At 44.5% G+C, this 22,368-nt stretch overlaps 2 protein-coding genes across 3 annotated transcripts; one reads left to right on the forward strand and one right to left on the reverse strand.

Annotated features, from left to right (window-relative positions):
* The first annotated feature begins 379 nt into the window (after positions 1-379).
* On the forward strand, positions 380-7,531 carry LOC117644544 (nucleolar protein dao-5-like). Of its 2 annotated transcripts, none has more exons than XM_034384097.1 (12): positions 380-566; positions 1,211-1,389; positions 1,476-1,627; positions 1,714-1,801; positions 1,884-1,921; positions 2,016-2,691; positions 2,777-2,882; positions 2,955-3,304; positions 3,414-5,933; positions 6,013-6,113; positions 6,190-6,234; positions 6,311-7,531. In XM_034384097.1, exons 2-12 carry the CDS (start codon positions 1,222-1,224, stop codon positions 6,375-6,377), a joined length of 4,311 nt encoding a protein of 1,436 aa, XP_034239988.1. In that variant the 5' UTR covers positions 380-566; positions 1,211-1,221; the 3' UTR covers positions 6,378-7,531. The 2 variants fall into 2 exon arrangements, with proteins under 2 accessions (XP_034239988.1, XP_034239997.1); XM_034384106.1 differs by lacking the exon at positions 380-566 and adding an exon at positions 603-940.
* LOC117644535 (pecanex-like protein 1) lies at positions 7,526-20,447 on the reverse strand. The gene is given in 32 exon segments (XM_034384086.1): positions 7,526-8,443; positions 8,521-8,661; positions 8,756-9,628; positions 9,631-9,881; positions 9,961-10,073; positions 10,151-10,320; positions 10,402-10,585; positions 10,681-10,832; positions 10,912-11,059; positions 11,156-11,490; positions 11,586-13,634; positions 13,717-13,948; positions 14,034-14,287; positions 14,378-14,551; positions 14,632-15,051; positions 15,136-15,422; positions 15,494-15,590; positions 15,675-15,921; positions 16,002-16,095; positions 16,195-16,217; positions 16,309-16,537; positions 16,634-16,723; positions 16,809-16,961; positions 17,051-17,125; positions 17,205-17,381; positions 17,463-18,266; positions 18,349-18,562; positions 18,650-18,864; positions 19,099-19,164; positions 19,236-19,426; positions 19,510-19,733; positions 20,184-20,447. Coding segments are annotated over 32 exon segments (8,976 nt in total). The 5' UTR covers positions 20,337-20,447; the 3' UTR covers positions 7,526-8,302.
* Between the last annotated feature and the right edge of the window lie 1,921 nt (positions 20,448-22,368).

A 22,368-nucleotide genomic window follows, 5' to 3' on the forward strand; every position in this document is an offset into this window, starting at 1 on the left:
TTACGATAAATCTACAAAATAACTGTATTTTATTAACAGAAAATTCACAATAGTACTTTTCATAGACCGCAGGAGGGTAACCGCACCAAATAATAGAAGTGCTTCGTGTGACATGGTTGGTAGTACACTTAAAATAAGTTCCCGATGCTCCTCTGTTTTTGCCCGCCACTTCTCTTGATAAAGTATCAGTCCGCGTGCTGGCAAATAGATGGCAAATAGTTGCACATATATTATTTCTCAGTAAATCTGGTATAAATATTTCGGAAAAGCTCGCATGTGTCAGGGAAAACTCCCTGCAGTGACCTAGACTGTTCTATTCTTGAGCTGTGCGCCCCTCACAGCGGCCTACATTGCGAGTGCGGAATGTTGTGAATGTAGTTCAAAAAATTACGTTACAGTTCAGTCAGAGACACGCACAGTTAGTCGTTGGTGCTAAGCCGTCCGCGTACGTCCTTTTCGGGTAGAATGTTGAAGACGCGCTAACCAAATGTCTAAAATTCCCCCGTTAAGGGATTAGATCTCACGTTAAGCTCGCGTTTTATAAAGTTTCGAAGGCTAGATAAGGGGTGAGTTAATTTATTGACTTTGGCAGCGAGGAGGCGGCAAACCTCACAAAACCCACACAAGTCTCATCGTGAATTTCAATTCAAGATTGAAAGAAATGTTCCGTTTCCGTTGATTAAATAGGAATATCTTGTTTCATGGCAGCAAATCAATGTCTGAATGCACCAGTGTTTTATCAGGTCTTGTTCTTTTGGCGATAAATGCGGGTTGGCGGCAGTGCTCGCGTCCTTCCTCCTCACTCAGTTTGTTTTCAAATTCGTGGAGTTGTAACCGCCAGATGGCGGGCTCGGAGCGTTCTGCTTGTACAGTAGGCCCAATCTGAGGACCAACATTCTTTTGAACTCTTTTCTGTCGCTGTCGTGAATGACACGCTGAGGTTACTAAATTTCTATTTCGCCCCTCGTATATTTTTGTTTGGTTATCATCTGTGCAAGTCTGAACATGTCCAAGACTTGGTTACTGGACCCCTTGTTTCTGTGATCATGGTTTTTCACTCATGTACCTTACATTATTTATGAATTTTATGTTCAGTAATTTTGATTTGACATAATTTTTCTTGTGAATCTGAGAACACTGATTCCTTACTGTTTGTGTGGGGCTATTTATAGTTAGTGTTCATGACTGGTTTCTTCGTCATTGTTTCCAGGTTATTGAAAAATGATTCACGGGTACATTATTGTGCGCAAGAGGAGTGGCTCAGATGGCCCCCAGTATCCGGTAAAGAAGAGCCTGAAGATTGGTCGTGGGACACACTGCGACATAAGAATTCATGTGCAGTCAGTGTCAGAGCAGCACTGTCTTGTACTTGTGGAACAGGGGAAACGAGTCAGTACTTTTGTGCTCAATAAATTGACTCATCTGTGTTGGTAAATGCCTTGCATATTCTAGACTCTGCACTTGTTTTCATTCAGGCTCATATCCAGAACTTGAGTGCCACTTCACAAACAGTGGTGAATGGAGTCTCCATTGGGAAAGGGGCTCATCCGTTGAACCATGGTGATTCAGTTTGTGTTGGTGAAAGGTCATTTCAATGGCATTATGCACCAGGGACACCTTTCTTTGAGTGAGTTCCATTGTGTTTTAAATGAAAAGTCATTGGACCTACTTCAAACGTATTTGGTTTTTATTTGATTTCTTATTTTTGTCTAGGGGCCAAAAAGTTTCTCCTCAGAAGCGGAGGAGGTCTGAAACAGATTCTGGTGTAGGTTCCCAGAATATTGCTGTTGTTAACCCTCTGGTAAGTTGACGCCTGCATTTAAGATTTCGTTTTTTGATTTATATTCCCTAATTCATTTTATTTTACTTGTTTCTGTTATCAGTTTCACAAAAGGCGAACAATTTCGGTAGCTGAATCAAGGTGAGAGACTTTGATTTTTGACCTGCGCATCTTACTAATTTTTATTTGTCCTGGTCTCGTTCAATGTAAGCTAACTCACTTTGTCCCTTGTCAGATCTCCGAAAGTGTTACTGAAGCATGGTGCTCCTGCAGATCTCAAAGAGACCCCTCCTAAGTCCACAGATGACGTCTCATCAAAAGTCAAAACGCCAAAGTCATCTGTAAAAACTACTCCTGCTCGAATGTCTCTGGGTAAAACTCCCAAGTCCAGGCAATCTGCTGCTAATACTCCGAAAGCAAAGACTCCTGTTGCTTTTTCTCCTAAAGAGAAGACTCCTCTTAAGGTGAAAACTCCTAAATCCAGGACCCCAGTCTCCAGCTCTCCTGCAGCTAAAACCCCAAGATCTGCCATGAAAACTCCTGCTCTGAAGACCCCTGTTGTTAATTCTCCTGCTCTAAAGAGCCCTGCACGCAAGACTCCTGGTCGTAAGGCATCAGTCTCAAAAATCCCTGTTGTTAGTACTCCTGCTCTGATGAGCCCTGTGAGCAAGACTCCTGGTCGTAAGGCATCAGTCTCAAAAACCCCTGTTGTTAGTACTCCTGCTCTGATGAGCCCTGTGAGCAAGACTCCTGGTCGTAAAGCATCAGTTTCCAAAACCCCTGTTGCTAATTCCCCTGCTCTGAAGAGCCCTGGGCGCAAGACTCCTGGTCCCAAAGCATCAGTCTCAAAAACCCCTATTATGTCTCCAAAGGCTAGAACTCCAGGAGCTAAATCTTCCAGGAAGTCTAAGGTACATCTCTAGATTTCCTTTACAGTGCCATTTACAACTCATGATTTACATGATTTACCTCATCTAATTTTTGTTATCCTTTCAGTCTGTTTCAAAGTCAGCTAAAAGCACAAAGGGCTTGAAAAGAAAATTATCTTCTGCCTCTCCTGTAGCTTCAAAACGCCTGAAGATTGAATCTCCTAAATCTATTGGTATGTGAGCCTGCCAGGTTTTCTTTAAAACCAATATACAAGATGCTGACCAATGCTTTTTTTTCCCCCCAGACAAAAAGAAAATGGCGGTCCTTATGGGCATACATGGCAAATCTCCAAGGGTGGCTTCTTCATCTACACTCTCCTCTGTGAAATTAGTTTTGTCTGCCAAGAAAACTCCAGTAATTAAAGCAATTAAAACACCACGGTCCAGCACTGTCAAAAAGAGCACAGCTAAAAGCTCTGTCAAAAAAAATCTGACTAAGAGCTCAGTAAAACAAGCACGTCGGCCTTTGTTCTCAGAAGTTTTGAAGAGGAAAGCTGTTCAGAGGGCAAACACTGCTGTTAAGAAGTTGACACTTGTTCCTAGAGCCCCTCCGAAAGCAGGAGCCAAAAAAGCTGAAAAGGCTGCTCTTTCCATGGTAAGGTTTTGTTCTAAAGATTTTAATGTTTGTGATTTTGTTTGCTTATCATATTTTATTTTTATACATTTTATTTTTTTAACTACTTTTTTTTCCTTTGATGCTTTAGGAAATCCCAAAGCACTTCAAATTTGGCTCTACTGGCCATGCTAACTCGCCGGAAACAATATTTATTAGTAAGAAAGTCACCAAGACACCTGTTGTTACAAAGAAAGGCCGTAAAGAGAACTTGTTGGTTGTACATCAGAAAGAGGCCCACAATTTGTCTGGTGTTGGTGCACTGTTTAAAACTCCTGCCAAGGGCAGCGCTCTCGAGATTCCTACAAAGGGAAGCTCCCCCAAAACTCCTGCCAAGAGAAACTTGCCTAAAACTCCTGCCAAGAGAAGTTCGCTTAAAACACCTGCCACAACAAGCTCCCCCACAACTCCTGCCAAGGGAAGCTCGCCTAAAACTCCTGCCAAGAGAAGCTCGCTTAAAACTCCTGCCACAACAAGCTCCCCCACAACTCCTGCCAAGGGAAGCTCGCCTAAAACTCCTGCCAAGAGAAGCTCGCTTAAAACTCCTGCCAAAAGAAGCTCCCCCAATACCTCTGGTGCTGCAAGTGGAAACAAAATTCAAAGGCTTTCAACTAATCCTAAAGAGTCACCAGCCAACTCTTCAAGAAGGTCGATAACTAGAGATAATGAAGAAATGCTGTCAAAAAAGACGCCCATCAAGCCTGCAAGTCCACCTGCAAGTCCCAAGAACAATTCAATGTCTCCTGGAAGGTCAGCCACTCGTTCATCATCTGGAAAGAGTTCCAGTGGCAGGAGCCCTTCAGCCCCTCAGAGCGCTTTGAAATCAGCAAAGAAGGCACCAAGGATGTCATCCTCCAAAAAGTCACACGAGCTTCTCACATCAACCCCTGCCGTGTTGGGAAAGAGGCAGTCATTTGCTGAATCCGCCTTTGAATCCCCGTCAGCTTTGTTGACTGGCCACATTAGCGCACCGCAGAGTCCAGCATCTGGCAGGAAATCCAGAATGGAAATGGTAATGCCTAGAACACCCTACATTCATTCTCCTCATGCTTCTCCTTCCAAATCATCTCTTAAGAGTTCACCAACCAAGAGTCCTCCATCAGGACAAAGCAGAAATCTCTCTGTTTCTTTTAATGACAACATCCACATTCAGGTGCTTCTTCCAGGCTCTCGAAAAAGTCTTAGCTCTACAGCTTCACTTAGCTCCCCAGCTTCTCCTCGTAGTGAAGGTAACAGTGGTGCAGCTACCCCGGATATAACCACTTTTGATTTCAATAGCATAAAAACACCCAATGTCCCTCATGAAATGTTCGTTTCATCTATTTTGAGCTCCGGCGCAAGTAGCAGTAGTCAGGCTTCAGGCAGTGCTAAGAGGAAAGGTAGACCCCCTAAGACTCCTCAACATGATGTGACAAATCTGCAAGGTGTTCGTCGTCTCTTGAAAACTCCCTCCAGCCCTCCTGGTTATGTTGATGTGAAGGGTGTCAAACGACTTATGACTGCTGAATGCAAAACTCCAACTTATCTGGCTGTTGAGGGTGTAAAGAAATTATTTGGTGAAGCATCTGCTGCTGCTGGAAATGATTTATCTAGCTTTGCTGGTGTTCGGGAACTGTTTGCCTCTCCATCCCCATCCAGAAGATTCCCTTCGAAAGGGCCTAGCAAAGCTACACCCAGGAAGACTTCTCCTGTTGCCAAAATTCAAGCTGAGGTAGAGAGCAAAGGAATATCATCTGTGTCTCCATCAAAACCAGTTCGGAGATCTGTAAGTGACACAACAGAGCGAGAAGTTGCTGTTGTTTCTCCCAACAGGTCCAGGATCACACTAGTGTTGGGTTCCCGCAGAGCATCTCTGAAGACAGGCAGTGAGCAGCCTTCATCTTCTCCAACTCTCACACCTGTTGTGTCTGAAGAAAAGATTGCCCCTAAGAGAGGCAGGGGCAGGAAAGTGCAGCCTACTAAGACTTCAGAACAGTCGGTGAACACAGTTTCTTCTCCCAGAGGCATCGAACCTCTATTAGATTCTCCGCCGAAACGAAGGACTAGGAAAGCTGCCAAAGCAGCTACTCCTCTGCAAAAGTCTCCTGCAGGAGAATTGCCTAAACCAAGGGGACGTACGAAACGTACTGCTCCAGAATCTTCCCCTGCTGTTGCAGAACTGCCTCTCAAACCTGTGAGAAAGAATGCCCGATCCGCTAAAGCAACATCACCTGCCAGGAAAGTGAGCACCTCTCCTGTCAAATCAATGTCGCCTAACAAAGCAGATTCCCCAGTCAAGGCTACCTCAAGAAGAACAAGAAAAACTGTAGTTGCTAAATCACCTTCACCTGTTAAGATTTCCCCGGCCAAACGTACGCGACGGGGTGTCAAAGCTGCCACTGCAGTTGCAAGTCCAGTAAAATCCAAATCTTACAAGAGGAGTCTTTCGCCTTCTAAGGAAATTGAGTCACCATTGAAGAAAGCAAAGAAGGATTCACCGGAGAAATCCCCTGCCCAGAAAGTGGCTACAAGGAGAACGAGGAAGAATGCTTCTCCTACCCCACAGGCCTCTCCCAAGCCAAAACCTGCAACTCCTGGGAGGAAGCGGAAAGCAGTTACTTTCGAAGATGATGTAAGTTTAGCCTATCCTCAATTCACTATATTTCTAGAAAATTTCGTTTTTTATTTTTATATTTTTATCTTTACTTCAGGCTACACCTCAGAAGAAAGACAAGCCTGCCAAAGTCAATGTCAAAGCAGAATCGCCAGAGGTTGTCAGCCCCAAAGCCACTAGAGCAAAGAAGGCAGTCAAGTACGTAGTTTTTTCTTTGTTGTTTTGTTCTTTTTGGTAAAAGAGATGTCAAAAATCATTACTATTTCATTTGCAGCAAAAAAAGCCAGCCTGCAAAGAAAGCATCTCCTAAGAGGAGAAAGTAAGTCTAGGACAGTTGTAGAAATTCTTACAATGTTCTGTGTTCTGTCCTTATTGACCAAATTTTTTTCCAACAGGGCTACCAGCAAAGCAGCATCCCCTGCTGTGTCTCTATCACCAAGAAAGACTAGAAGTAGAAAGTAGACTTATAGCTCATCAATTCTCCCATAGACTGTGCATTTATAATGTAATACAGCTGCGCAGCTGAATAGGGAGGAGTGGTCAAGAGCAGAAAGTGAATTGATTTTATTCTTCAAACTTTTTTGAGGTTTTAAAAATAATCTGGAAACTTGCTTTATGTAATGCGTACGTGTGTAAACCTTTCAGTTACTCTTATTTTTACTTGCATTTTGACTCTGATTTTTTTTTCTTCTATTTTCATCAATTTTTGTGACACATTCTTTTTTCCATTATGCTTTAAGTAAACCATGATTTTATGTTGTGACTATTATTCTACTCTGATCTAGATAGGCTCATACAAATTGCTTGAGAAAGTTTTGATTGACGGCACAGTAATTAATTCCTTGAATGCACTACTTCATGAATTGTGGGAGAGCAACAGTTACGCTCAACATTAACATGTGAGTTTGATTTTGTAGAATGAAATCACTTTGTGTTCACCTCTCCATTTTATTTTTGTATTAAACTACCAACATTTACTTCTTTATTTGTTATGAAGTTAGATGTTGAAAACTGTGCAAGTACAAATTTATTTATTAGATAAAAATATTGTAACCATCTTCAAAGCTGGTATAATATATATTGTTTGTTGAGCCTCAATTGGCTGTCCTTTATTGGTTTAGATGTAGTTTCCTGAGTCAATAATTATGGTCTGTTCCCTAATTATCTAATGAGCTTTTCTGTACATTAACTTATCCTAGGAGCACAATTTATGTACTGTAACTCCAATTGCAATATTCTGTATATATTGTTCTATTCAAAATGTAATATTTAAGTTGTGAAGAAAGTGCAAGTGCTAACATTTGCACACCATCACACATGATTTTGGTTGTAATGAATTTGTTCAATACTTGTGTGTGCTAAGGAAATCCTTCAAATCTCAAGCCAAATATTTGTACCTTGAAATACCTTAACTAACTTCCTATTTTGTGCCCTCCCACTTGTTTCATGGTATGCGACCCAAAAGCAGTCTACTCTGTTTGTTTCTGTAACATCAGAGATGTGTTTGGAGTTGTAAAAATGGGTTCTGGTTTAGATCTCAGCTTTTGTTAGATTTTCAATAGTGTAGGTTTATGGTTCTTTAGTTATTTTTAGAACTGAATAAAGATGTCTATGTATTTCAATGAAAATTTATTTTACACAGCCATTTAACATTAACATAGTAGTAATCACATACAACAAGTATTCTATTTAAATCATTGCAATGATAAACTTGCACATAACGAAGAATATATTTACATTAAATCAGTCCAATGCATTAACTAATACCATATACTGTTTAACTGTGATGGTGTGTGCAGATATCAAATTTCAGGAGGAAACAGTTATAAAGTGGGTCAAGTGTGAACCAATTGTATCTGCTGTGACGAGATCGCGCTTTCTCCAAATGCAAGATTTCCAGCCTTGAAAGTCCTTTAGAAATAGCAATTAAATAAACAATATAAAAGGCTATAACATGAAAATTATAAGAAATTAACACAGATGAAGAAGAAAACAATAGCCAACTTCTTTCACTTGCTTCTATGGTGAGATGCAAAGTCAATGATATAATAAACTCAAGATTTTGAGCAGAAGAACTAATCACCTCCTTGGTCTTAGAATAAACTAAAAATTAGATTAACAAAAGCCACAGCTTACATAGCTAAGTCTACTATAAAGAGAAAAATGTAAAATAAATCACAGATTCCAGCCAAAGAAAGTTCATGGCTACATAAAGAATTTGTGAATAGTGCTTTTCTGTCTCCTTTCCTTCCACACATTCACATTAGGATGATCATTAAAACAAAGAAATTCTCATTTATTCTAGTATTCCTCCTAGTCTCATGCACCAGCAATGAAAAAATTATGAATACTATCACAAAGTAAAGTCTGCAAAGCCAAGCGCATATTCAAACTTCTGCACCCAAGTCCTGCACGCCACTTTCAGCAATGGGTACATAATAGTCACTAATCTTCACTAAAAGTATTACACGGTCAACATGTGAGCGACAGTTAGGATCTCTGTGTGATGGCACCCAGCGATGGACAACCTGAAATAAAATAATAATACAGTCAACTTTTTCGAAGGCTAGATGATGAGATGATAGGTGCAGTGCATCTTCAGTACCTGTCCTTCCATGCCTTTTTCTGGTAACCAATCCCTCCAGTACGATCTTCCTCCTCTCTGTCGCATGGACTCATCCGGCCAAGCCACATCAATTCGTCGCCCAAGATTAATTGCATCATAGACCTGATTGGGATCTACTATCTGAAGCGAATAAAAAGAAAAACAATTTTATTACTTCACATATTTTTGGAATGACAAAACGACTGCAATTTAAATCTTTAAATGCTGGTCTTACCCTGACTCTTTGGTACACAGGCTCCTCCGATTCAGCTCGTCTCTCGGACGACGACTCCCAGCCTTTTTCGCTGCTTCTATCCCACTTCTGCTCACCGCTGTGATGCTCCCGCTGCTCTCTCTGCTCCTTCTGTAGATCGCGCAGGGGAAGGTGAGACCACGCAAAGCCTTCGGTGCTGTCCTGGTCTGGCTTGCCCTCCGGGTCCTTCTGTTCCTTTTGGTCCTTCCACTCGCGCTCCTTCCACTCCTTCACAAAGCGATCACGGTCCCTGTCAGTCTCTCGGTTCCGGTCCTTGTCTTTGGCTTTATCCTCGCGCGCTCTCTCCCGGTCCCTCTCCCGGGCTCGTTCCCGGTCCCTGCTGCGCTCTTTCTCCCTGTGCTCCCGCTCCCGGTAGCGATCCCGCTCGTGGTCTCGGTCGCGATGCCTCTCCCGGCCTCGCGAGTCCCGGTCTGGGTCGCGCTCGCGACGGTCCCGCCCCCGCTCCAGGTAGGCGCGGTACCGCTCCCAGTCGCGCAGGTAGGGGTCCAGGTCCCGGCGATCCCGGTCCCGATCGGAAGAGTCCCGCCGGTCGCGATCCCTATCCCTGTCCCGGTCGCGGTCGGAGCCCCTTCGGTCACGGTCGCGCTCCCGGTCCGGGTCTCTGCGCTCTCGGTCCCGGTCCGACCCCCGGCGATCCCGATCTCTGTCATGGTCTCGCCGGTCTCGCTCTCGCTCCCGTTCAGGATCTTGTTCACGGTCGCGGTCTCTTTCCCTGTCCAACTCCCAGTCTCTCTCTCTGCCCAGGATCTTGTCTCTCTCTCGCAGGTAGTATTCCATGACGCGCTCTCTCTCCTCGCGCTCCCGGGCCCAGTCCACGTGGCCCGTCCGGGCCCGGAGCGGCAGGCCTCCGCCAGCTTGGCAGACTCGGTGGCGGTCAGCAGGGTGGCCAGGCTGGCGAGGGTGGCCGAGGAGGGCTTCCACTGGTGCAACTGGTGCACCGACCCAAGGCTTCCACGGTTACCCGTCATGGACCCCGTGCCGCCCGTGCCGCCCGCCCCTCGGCCCAGGGACCCACTGCGCACGCAGAAGGCTGAGTCCATGGACTGACTGCCTGATGTGTTCTGCCCAGTCGATGGGTGCCCATAGCCTGCCAGAGAACATGAATGCTGTGAGAATTTCTTCGCAGACATCAGGAAGGTTTGTGAACATTCTACGACCATATTTACCAGCATGGATGTTAAACGTTGTCATAGCATAAACACCATCATTGCCAAAACCCCCTTCATCTTGTGGTGCAGATCCTCCACTGGAACATCCCTCCCCACATCGTTTGCGAACTCTGCAAGAATGTCATGTGTCAATGAGCTGAACCAACGTAATTAAGAAATTAAAAAGAACGAAACGAATAAGTCCTACCTATGCCAAGTACGAATCACAGCTTTCTTCATGGCACCAAAACTCAGAGGTCCGCCAACAAGTTGACTTAGCTGCTCATTGGTATCAGCATATGAGGTTGTGAGAGGAGACACATAAATAGGATACCCAATAGGTTGATCACAAGATGAATTAATAATATTCCTCAATGCCTGCAGTTCAGAACATATTTTGAATTTACAGAAGAAATAAGCTAATAAAAACTGTGAGTTAAGCAGATGACTTTAGCCTACCTGTTTTGCATTTTGAATACTACCACGTTCTGGGTTACGGTTGCGCAAGTAAACAAGTTCTTGCTGCTGGCCAGCCCATAAACCACGAACACATTCCCGATTGATTTTGATGACACGAAAACTTAAATAACGTTTGTTTAACATGATGATTTTGTATTCATCAGAACCATCATCCAAAACATGCCTAAAAACAAATAAGTGCAAGTTTTAAAATGTTCTAAGAAGAATAAGAATAAAAATAGGTAGGACAATTTCAATCAGAGAACAAAAAGGACATACCGGAGAGCAAGAAGAGACGGAACACCAGCCAGAACAGCATTACGCCATGCAGGGTCTCCCTCATGAGAAATTACCATGCTTTGTTCATGATGAGATATTGCCGCATAGAGAGCGACAGGATCCTTGTACTCTTCAGGTGACATGAAGTGATCCTGTAACAGACATTTATTGACGATTCTACAGTTATCACCAGTTACACATTGGATAAATGTCATTTATAATTCTGCTTACTTGATGAAGCTTCAGGGACATCCGCACACCAGGTGCTACAACTTTTCGGAGGAGTTCCATATCTGTGAATATCCATTCATCTCTGACACTTGTGATCCTGAAGTCACCCTTGAAGAGAGCATGAAGTCCATACAGGAAAAATTCCACACTGTCAACAAAAGCAGAAACACCTTTTATTTTCTCCTACTATACAAATTTTGGAGCAGGGGTAAAAAATAGTAATAAAAAAATCAGTTACACTGACCTTGAAACTGTGTTATGTGAAGCTGCACCAAGCGATCTCCTGCCAAGTAGACTTAAAGCAAAGCACATAGCCACTAAAAGATTAAATTTTTCTTTGTCCATAAGTTTGTCTCTTTTAGCCAGACAATATGTGATCCATTCTAAATAAACTGAACAGAAGCTGTAAAAGGTTACACCCGATGCCCGAAAGTCATAATCTTTGTCAATATTAACATTGAAGACAGGATCCAGGTCAACAAAGTTTCTATCGGCCATTGGAAGGATGGCTTCTAAAATTTGAGGTGTAGCTAGCCACTCATCAAGTTTAGGGGAATGGATTGCATAGTATATCATACTCTGGAAAAAATGTGGAAAAAAAATGTTTAAAATACACAATATTTTTAAAAAAATATAATTTTTTTAAAATACTTTTAAAATTTGAAAACACGTACCTTAACATAATATGTAATAAGGACTTTCCTAAATTCAAAAACTTGTAGCATTGAAACAGCCGAGTTGTCAGAGATACTATAGCCTTCAAGCACATATTTAGCTGATGTAACTTCCCATGCCAACCAACGCTGGCTAAAAGCAGCATTCACACTTAAAACATGGCGAAAATGTCCAGGCTCGCAGCAACAGCAACCATCATTATCTTCAACTCCTTCCGATATAGCTGCAACTTCTCTTTGTTGGCAGTATGTTCCTCTGAACTCCAGTCCTCTCATTTGAAATGTGACAAGTCCATTGCCAAGTTCAACAATGTGCACAAGACAATTTAGATAATCTGATGCAAGGACAAAGCAATCTCCTTGCGACACTGGGCCCCACCGACCCATCATAAGATCGCCGCAAAGTGAATGCTGAAGAGATCTTGTAAGATGCTCATAAAATATTGAGTTCAAATTGTTGTCATCAGCTCCCAAGTTTCTTTCTATTTGAGATGAGAGTCTTGTGTTGGAGTGGTCCACTCTCTTGGTATTATAATCACGTTCCCAAAATTTCACAGGGCGTACATAGGAGGCAATGAAGATGGCACTTCCTAAGAAAGGCGTCAGGGGTGTGGAGAGAACGGCCGAAATGAAAGCTTGAACGAACAGCATCGCTGAGTGAGGCACTGAAAAAGGCTGGGCAAAGGCATGGAAGGCAGAGCCCCATGTTATTTGCCAAGGTGCTATGTACGTCACCACAAATTGGACTTTCAGTAGGAATTCATAAAATTTGCTGAAGATTATGCTCATTACAAAGAAGTCTACCAGGAATGTTTCACTTGCAGAAGCAAAGTCAAGTTGGAAAAATAAAACAGCAAATACAAGAATCAAATATTGAAAAGCAGTGTCTGAATAGCAGCTTCTTAAGCACTTCAAAGCACACACTGTAATGATGATTGCACCAGTTCCCGGTCCAGTTCTCTTGATTATTTCTGGAGCATCCATAGTTACTGCAGACAAAATTACAGCTGGGTACAAAACATTTCGTTCGAAGAAGCTCAGAATAACAAACATCTTCTCAAACCACATGACTCGAGCAACATTTTTGGTTTCAAATTGTCCATATTCATCTGATCGAAACACTGGCCGAGCCAGACAAAGCCAGGGAAGTTGCTTCCTTAGTTGAGGCATAATGTAATGCAGCATCAGTCCAAGAGAACTCGTGATTCCCCAAAGAACAGGGCTTAGTTTGGGTTGAAGTGCTGAGAAAACAGTGCTGCAATGAACACCAAACACAAAGACAGTTAAGAGGGTGCAGACAATCATGTCTGATTTCAAGCGTGCATTAACTGTATTCTGCAATTTCAATGGTAATGGATCCACAAGTTCATCTCCATTATTGTTTCCAAGAAATCTCTGAACATTTTCAGTTTTGTTGTCAGTAGCCTCTTGTGCCTCAACACCTCCAACACTCGCAGTTGTTGAGAGATTCTTGTTCATGTTCAATGAAAGATCCTGAGCTTCAACAGTCCTATTAGTGGCTAAAGAAGGGTTGGATATGGATGCTGACTCCGAGCCTGAAGTAGAGCGGTTGTCCACAACCCTTGCCCGAACAGTAGTTAAACTGCTTGCACTTGCTGTTGTATGCTGACGCTTCCTCCTCTGTCGTTCCCTTTTCCTTTCTTCTTCTCTTTTCTTCTCATCTTCCTTCAGTTCTTCTCGTCTTCTTTCCTCTCGCTCACGCTCGTCTTTTAAGAGTTGTTTCTTTTGTTTTCTTCCTGCTTTTTCCTCTTCGCTGAGATCAAATATGGACCAAAACTGATCCTTGAATATTGTCCATAATGGACCAGGGTCACTTGCACATCGGCTGAGGTGATATGCAGTGGCCACAAGTAACCCACAAAACACAGAGAACAGGAGGTGTTGTTGAGATCTGGGGTCACAAGGAGCACATAATCCTAAATATGCAAAACCAGCCAAGAGGCCTACAGCTACCACACTCCTTCCAACACAAAATGCAGCTGCTCCAAGAGAAGATGTGGCATTTCCACCAAATATATGAATGTCAACCTGAAGAAAAAAAGAAGGAATTATAAAAATTTGGAAACTTGCTATTGAAATATAAAGGCTGGCAGAAGGTTCAATAAACTACCTGTTCCAGAAGGTACATAGTAAATGTATTGACTTGAGGGAAGAGTCCAAAACTAAATGCAACAGGGAAACAAACAAGAACTGATGACAATGTTTCTCTGAGAGTAGCTAACAAATGGTAACTACTAAAACTGAAACCATAAAATTTCAGAGTTCTGTCATCAATCTCGCCTCCACTTTGCCAGTCAAGAAGCAGTATCATTGTACCAAGAAAACAGAAGTAGGCAGGTCGGCTGGAAATGTAAAACGAAGATAAAACCTTTTTTTTTTACTCTCTAAACCTTCAAAAGTGAATGCAAAATTTTCAGAAAGATATACCTAAAAGCTACTAGACGGTTATGTCCATGGGTTGGTGAGGCTGCATCAGGTTGAACACTCTTTAATAGAGAATACTGGCAGCCAGCAATAGTGAAACACAACAAGAAAGCCATTACATCCCGATAAAACCCTGAATATAAAAGTCCTGCTCCAATGACTGCAACAAGAAATGAGAGCACAACTGATAGTATTGTCTCCCACAAAGAAAGAGTGCGATCTAGGAGAGCCAAGAGAGCTAGTCGGTCAAACCGAATCTGGAAATGAATAAAGAAACAAATTAGTAATAATAGATTCTAGTCTAAGGAAACAAACAAAAAAAATATGAAAAAATACATGGTCATTACCTTTATATATGCCCATGGTAGAAAATAGAACTTATAAAAATGGCAAGGTTGATTACTACTTAAAGTATCTAATGTGTCTAAGAAAGGGAAACGACTCTTTGAAACAGTTATATCGGTTTCTGTCTCTCCCATGGAGCTTGTAGTCATTGGAACAGGCAGCACTCGATCAAGAAGCTGAAAAAATTATCAAAGGGTTAAAATTTGAAGGGTTTTTTAGGGAAAAATATTTAAGAGAATTATCTTTTATCACTTACAGATTGACTTAAATGAGACAATGATATGCGAGCCCGCCTTTCACGGTTAGTTTGTTCGGTGGGCAATTCAGTGTTGACATAAAAATGGTATGAGGAATCGGCACTGGTTGAACTCATAGGTAAGTACACGGAGGGAGGAGAGGCACGTAATGGATGATGTGGCTGAGCCATTAGTGCAGCGGTGGCCGCAGGGGGCTGGGAGGTAAATATGGGGTGCAGAAGGGGGTGGGGAATGTGGCAAAGAGCAGGGGGAGGTGTTGTCGCTGGAAGCACAAAGGGTGGTGATGGCGGGGCATGGGCGGCGGTAGCGGCGGTAGCAGTGTTCGGTGGATGTCCAGCTTGAGTAGATGGTCCAGGAGGGCTAAGATAGTTGGTGGGTGCAGGTGTGGCTTGTGATGTCCCAGATGCATCCACTGTTATCTGAAAATAAGCCATCATCAAGTCAGAAAACAATGAAAGCCGGAAGAATTCGCTAGTTAAGAGATAGAAAAGATCTATGCTAACCAAGTCCGCATCCACTAGTTTTTCCCAACGCTCGCGTTCACGTTCTCGGCCACGTTCGCGTTCCTGCTCACGAGTTGTGTCTCGATCTGCATTACGCTCCGCTTCACGCTCCCTGTCACGCTCCCTGTCACGCTCCCTGTCACGCTCTCTGTTGTCACGCTCCCTGTCACGAAGGCGCTCTCTTTCTCTCTCAAGCTCTACTTCAGAAAGATACCGCTGTAGCTCTCGGTATCTCCGAAGCAGCATATCTCTGGAGTAAGATTCTAGAACATCCCTCTCGCGAGAACCTGTAGAGAAAGAAAACACATGTAAATATTGGGGCATTTAAAACACTGTGGTCAAATAAAACGGAAGTTACCATGTCTTCTTCTGAGAAGCATGTTGAGAAGTTTGTTGTTCTGGGCGCTTGTGGCAGATGCAGACGATGGTGGAGCAGCCCCACCGGTTCCCGTAGTCTAACCAGTGGACATGAGAAAACACCCAACTTTATGAAAGGTCTCAATCAAATTAAAAATGGCATTCAAGTTCAATCAACTTACCTTATCATCAAATACGTATGTCATAGGGTGTCCATGCTCATCCTGAAAGACATGAACAGCACCCTGGCTTGTATCATCATGTGACGATGCAAAGTGCTGAAGACTTGGAGTGGTGAGTAACTGCATCATTGCTTTCGCATCAAACTGAGGGTCACCAGCAGCAGCACTTTGAAATAATAGGTCCAAAGTGGTGCGATGGAATCCAGAATTTCGGTTTGTTGCCAATGTCTCTCTCTGTCGCCAAATTCTGCAAATACAATGATTAAAGGTCATATTTTCCCATACCTTCAACATCAGAAGAGGCTCAAGCGCTATAAAAACATTTACCTTCTTGTTCCAGCAGCCCTTTTCAAACGGCTGGGAGGCTCCTCTTCTAATGCATCCTGGAGTATCTGTGATGTAGCTGCATCTGGTAGGTTGACTAGAAAAAAAAATTATAGAACAGAAAAGAATTTACATCCTTATACCTAAATTTAGCCCACGAAACTTTGGAGAGGATTCGCAAGCAAAAGTTGCTTACCTCTTGATGTTGCTCGGCTGGTACTGTAATGATCACACAAAAGCCAACAATTACCAACAAAATAGAAATGGAACTCTATTTCAATAAGAGAAAGAACTGATTAAAAATAAGTACCTTGGGTAGCAGTCTACATCTTGAGGTTTGGAAGGGACAATTTGAGTGTCTTGATTGGAGCCTGATGTAGTATCCATTTCCTCTGTTACAAAAGATACTGCGGCATTTGTTAGTCGACATTGTTGTCCTCCTCGATACATTGCAACTTCATTTGAACTATCTGGCTGACTGTCACCCTGTTGCCCACTGGGTGCTGATGTACTTTCAGATGTGTGATGAGTCAGCCCTCCTGAAATTATTATCATGAGTACATTAATATTATCATACATTACAAAAGCAGTAGATAAAAAATTACTAATAAAGTAAGAAACAGTAAAAAAATTACTTGATCTGTCTTTTTTGTGTCTTCGAGATTTGGGCTCTTCATATTCTGTTAGATTACTGGAAGTGGCTTCCTCTTTTTGGTCCTTTTTAGCTAGAAAGATGAAAAAGAAAAACAAGTTTATGAAAGTATGAGAAGCCATGAGAGAGGTAAAATGTAGAAAAGGGGGCTGAGTTACCTGTCCCATATGTAGCACCAACACGCTTTTTGGGTATTGCCCCTTGACTTCTATGTTGTTCAGTTGTTGAAGTCTTCTGTGCTGGTAACAATTCTGTTGATTCCAGGGCTGAATTTGGACTGGACCCACCCGAAGAATTTGAGCTTCCTTTATCTAGGTCATTAAAACAATTACAATATCATTAATTTGCTTTATTAAAGATTTATTTTAATATTGACACCAGAGAGAGTGACTGGAATTACCATGAGGAGGTGATACTGTAGTATGTCCTAGACCATCACTGTCATCTGAATGTGTGTAATTCCACTGAGCAGAAGCTGAATGAAAGGTCAAGAGAAATTGTAGCATCCAAGAGGATTATTATTACATAAAAAGATACTCTAAATGTTGCCTTACCTGGCCCATTACAAGACTTCTCTGATTCACTGTCTGTATGTTGAAAGAGCCAGTCCAATGCTATGGGACTGGTATGTTCTGAGGTTTTAGATCCCTCAACATCACTACTAGTTCCAGGTGAGGAAAGTGAGGCAATTTTTTGGCTTAATTGTTTCCAAGCAGACTTTGGTTGTTCGGCTAGAGGCAAAGAAAAACAAAAACTAAAATTAAAGCAGACTATTTGAAGCAGATGCTAAAGATAGCTTCAAATAGACTCACCCCTTTGTTCTTTGGGCAAAGATTTTGGTCGAGCAGTTTCATTACCGTCGTAACGTTCCAACCTTGCAGCTTTAGGTTTCCTGCACCAATTGGGCCTCTCCTCACCAACATCACTTGCAGCATTGTCACTTCCAACACTCTCACATTCACTGCATCCACTATCTACATCCTCAGATTCTCTTGAGTCTGTTTCTCTGTCTTTAACGTTTTCTGTTTCATCAAGATGACAATCTCCGGGCTCCAAAGCCATGGCACCCTCTGCATCCAAAAGAGCATCTTTCGAAGATGCACTGCTTTGATCTGGCTCTATGCGGGACGGATGATCATTTGAGTTGGTAACCTGTATTGAGTCTACAGACCTGGACTCAGGCAAAGGCCCATCTTTTGAAGAATATCTAATTGAAGAGCCACTATGACTTAAGGGACGCATCTGACCTTTCCTTTCGCTGTCTGTGTCATCATTAGTGTTTTTCTTAGATATGGTTGTGTCAAGTGAGACCGCTCTTGAGACCTTGTTGGTGCTACTAGAACCCTGACGGCTGAGTAGAGGAGATCTGCTGCCAGTATTATTATGGTCTTCATCTCGGTCTTCATTGTCGCTCTCGGCACAAGGGCTACTTTGCCCATCATGTTCTTCCTTTTGTTCACTGGGAAGAGAAATGGGAGAGTGTGGTTGCAGCGCTTCCAAACTGGTGGCCGATGGTGATGGCAAGGCCTGTGCTGCAGTTTCTAGTCCCGTGCTGCAGACATGTCTTATAGGGGCCTCCCCACAGTGACATTTTTGGTCTTTCCAATACAGTAAGCCTGATCAGAACAAATAGAAAGTTATTTTTTAAAATGGGGGAAATTTTGATGGCGAAGAAAAAATTAAGGGCAGTTGATTTACCTTTCTCTGGTGGAGGAAAGTTGTCAATTTTCTCAATATTACATCCTAACTCTAGAGATCCTGTTGGTTTCATGTTGTGAGCACAAGTGAGAGCCACAGTCGGAAGAACACTTAGACTGCCATTTGTAGGATGGGGAAAACGCCGGCTTGGATTATGGCTCTGTCCCACAATACTACTGTCTTCTAAAGATCCTCCATTGCAAGGAACTTGTTCCTATTACAAATAAAATTAAATCAATTTCTCCATAATATCCATAATATCTTATTTTCGCAGAGACATTAAAGCAAAGTGTTATCTTACTGAGCTTAAGGCAACAGCTCCCAGCTCCTCGTCATTGCTATTTTGTTGAGACAGTTTCTGAGTGTTTGTACTGCTGTCAGTGCTCAATGCTCTGCTTGGAAATCGCTGGACGCTACTGCCACTGACATCTTCACTAATGTCAGTGACAGTTGAAGCATCAAAGCAAGGACTCACTGCGGCATCTCTTAGCTGCACCCGTTGGCTGTTGCTTGCTCCTGTGGACAGGTAAAAAAAATTGGAATTAACGGCATACTAAATCACATGCTCTCTCACATACATAGATAACACAAACAAGGAAAATGATTATGAACATGAGAGAGGGAGAGAATGTGAGAGAAAAACACAACCCCTTCAATTCTGATTCTAATTTGAGCATTTTAATGTGACCATTACAGAAAGCTATTCAGCTTGTTGAAAATTGAGAACCTGAACTAAAGGACTCATCATACCTAGGCTGTTAACGATTTCTTCACTACTCTCAGAGCTGTTTTTGCGATGGACATCCACCTTCAAATCTAGAATCATGAAGATAACAGATTAGTTTCAGCAAACCCATAGAAGTATGAATGAAAATGTAAAGTTGTACCTATTGTGCTGCCCCCAGCTTTGAACCCGGTCTCTTTGGATGTTGAGAGGGCTGGGAAACCTGCTGAGGAGTGTATGCTGTCATCAGAGCCAGCCATTGGCTCTGTGTAAGATGTTCTGGAACTGCAGCCAGCGGGAGGCGTCTGAGTACTTTGCTTGTTTCGTACTTGCATTTCAATGCCCTCTTCAACGCTAGAAAAGAACAGCAGAAGAAGGTCAAGTACAATTACACATAGGACAGTAGTTAATTTGTAGGAAAAAAAAGCAATACAAACAGTTGGTCAAGTGCTCCCTTCCTTCTGCGTCGATTTTGACGGTTGTTATCAGCAGTTTCCGTCCCATTTTGATCCCCAACTTCGTCAACAGAAGGGGTTTCTTGAATACACTCGGAGGTGTCATACATGTGATGGAGGCCATAACTGATGAGGCGTAATACACCAAATAAGGATGCTACAATGAAGCAATATATTCCCCACACCAAGAACGTGGCAGGAAAATACTGAAAATAACACAAATGACAAAATCTTGAAAATTCAGTCACACAATAAGAAACTGAGATATGAGTGTGTCATACGCAACCACAGTGCAACAAAACATGAAGTAAATGGTGTTCTAAATTTGTTTTGACAGGACTTTAGCATGGTGTTTTCCACACACTGTAAATGATGCATTTTCAACTGTATACCCATTTACATAGGGTTCAGACTAAGGACAATACAAAAAGGAAAGACAAGTAACGTCATTAAAGACAAATGACTCGTTTAAATTGATGTAAACAGACAAAAAAGGACTTTGACCTCTTTGATTAGAAGGCAATTTTTCTGCAGCAGCTCAGCAACTTAAGACAGCTCACTAAGACACCACAGTCATTGAGAAAATCATTGACAATCGAAGGAAGTCACTGATGCAAACAATAATAAAGCTTCTGTACAAAGATAAAGAAGCTTACCAAGTAAATAGTAAAAGGCAGACACAGAAGTATGAGCCAGAGGTACAGATGAAATGTATTGCAAAATATACTTTGGTGTGGGTCATAAAACCAACCACCCGTCAAAGACGCCCACACTCCTTGGCGTAATATCTCAAGTGTCTGAGATCCCATTGTGGAGAAAATTCATTTTCCGCCTAGAAGTGTGTTTTCAATCACTTCTTGGCTGCAAACGTCCAATGCGGATGCAAGCAGCCATCTTGAAAATCATCACATGTTTGGGAACGATAGATCGACTTAACTTCCATCTCCTTTCGATATATCGTCAAGAGTGCGGAAACTGGCGGGAGGTTTGAACGGATGGAGAATACAGCACACACAACAGCTCTTGTTCGATGCGTAATTTAGTGTTTGTGCGGCTCGCTCGAACTGCATAATGGCACAGTGCCACACAGCGAAATTTTTCAGCTGAGATAATTGGGAAGGGGGAGGGTCTGGAGACCGTTGACAGTCTGAAATCCGCAAGTAAGGCGGGGGAATTCCAGATTGCACTCCATCCGCGGCAACAAAGCTCACCGCTCATGCGATCCAATGAGTAGTTACGTGGAGCGAGGAAATGGTTTAGGTCTCAATAAAATGTACGGTGCAACAAATTTGCGCTGCAAAAGAATAAATGTGTGTGTAGTGGAAGAGAGAGAGAGACAGAGAGCGCACGCGCGCACGAGGGAGGGGGACAACAACAAGCGGAAAAGTACCGACACTTCCATCCAGCTGTGAGGTGAGGTAGAGAGGGAAGTACGGGTCACTGCGGGCCACTCGCACCCCCGCGCCTTCCCCTCTTGCCTGCCTTGCCTGCCTTGCCCCCGGTCGTCCGTGCGGTCCGTGCTCGGACAGCTGCACGGCACGGCTTGGCGGCTGCCTATCCTATCCGTGTCGTCAGCAAGCACGCCGCCGCAATGATAATATTAACAGAAGCGCGCCATCGCAAGCAAGGACGCCGTCGTGCCAAGCGAGTTCCCCTCATCGCCGGCGCGCCTCGCCGCGCCCCGCCGCGCCCCGCGCCCGCCCCGCCCCGCCTAGCCCCGCCACGCCCGGCATCGCGCTGCGGTCGCGGGCTGGGCTCGGGGCAGCAGGGGCAGCCCGTCAGCCCGATGGGGCCGATGGGGCCCGCGCTCGCCGCTCGCTTCGCAGCAGCAGTTTGTGGTGGTCGGTGTCGGTGCGTGGCTCGCCCCGGCGATCGCCTCGCCACGCCTTGGGCTTGGCTGCCTCGGCCCCGTCGTGCTGTCGTGCCCATGTCGCGGACAGCACCGTGAGGCTGCAGCGACGCCAGCGCCGACGCCATGACCCTCCAGTTCCTCGGCTATGCCCTGCCGGGCACCGTCATGTTCCTCTTCGGCGTGGGCTGGTGTTGGGGGCACGCGCTCCCCGCCCTGCCCGCGTCCAGGATCGCGGCGGCCCGGCGGCACAAGACCTTCCCCGGGCTGCTTCGCCTGGACCGGCACCCGGTGCAGGGCGTGCTCAAGCTAGTCGTGTCCCTGGTGGGCATCGTCGGCTCCCTGTTCGCCGCCTACCCTGACGGCTCCTTCCAGTACGTGGGCGACATGCCGTTCGCCACCGTGTACCTGTTCTTCGCCTTGTCCGGCGCCGTGGACGTGCTGGCGTGCTACTGGCCGGATGCCGTGAGCCGCGGCCACGCGCGCCTCGTGCTGGCGCTGGCCTTCTTCATGGAGGCCTTCCTGTTCTACGGCTGGGAGATGGGCCTGGCTGGTTTGGCGGGGCCGCAGAGTTCGGCCGAGGGCCACTTCTCGCTGCAGCTGCTGGTGGCCGTGATGGTGACGTGCGGCCTGGCCACGGCGTTGTGCGCGCTGCTGGACGGCGGCGGCCGCGAGGTGGCCGACGCGGTGCGGTGCGCGGGCTGCGTGGTGCACGCCACCTGGCTCTACCACTGCGGAGTGCTGCTGTACTGGCCGCTCTCGTCGGCGTCCCCGCCAGAGGCAGGGGCGGCAGGGGCCTCGCTGCGAGCGGTGCAGGCCACGCAGTGGGTCACGCTGTGCTTCGCCTGGCACTGTGCCGCCGCTGCGTCGCTGCTGCTAGTCTTCCTGGTGGGTCGCAGGTCGCCGTGCTCCAGGAAGCGGCGCTCGCAGCCGCCGCCGCCGCCCCTGCCGTACCCGCACCCGTTCGGCAGCCCAGTGCCCCAGCTCCAGCC

This window comes from Thrips palmi, unplaced genomic scaffold (assembly GCF_012932325.1).
Source record: "Thrips palmi isolate BJ-2018 unplaced genomic scaffold, TpBJ-2018v1 HiC_scaffold_1, whole genome shotgun sequence".
NCBI classification, from domain to species: domain Eukaryota; kingdom Metazoa; phylum Arthropoda; class Insecta; order Thysanoptera; family Thripidae; genus Thrips; species Thrips palmi.

What these genes read in the sequence shown, in the direction of transcription:
- LOC117644544 (XM_034384097.1), top strand. Translation starts at nt 1,222, where the DNA reads ATGATTCACGGGTACATTATTGTGCGCAAGAGGAGTGGCTCAGATGGC. An exon ending in TTGTGGAACAGGGGAAACGA is followed by an intron (nt 1,390 to 1,475) that starts GTCAGTACTTTT and finishes GTTTTCATTCAG; the next exon opens with GCTCATATCCAGAACTTGAG. An exon ending in CCAGGGACACCTTTCTTTGA is followed by an intron (nt 1,628 to 1,713) that starts GTGAGTTCCATT and finishes ATTTTTGTCTAG; the next exon opens with GGGCCAAAAAGTTTCTCCTC.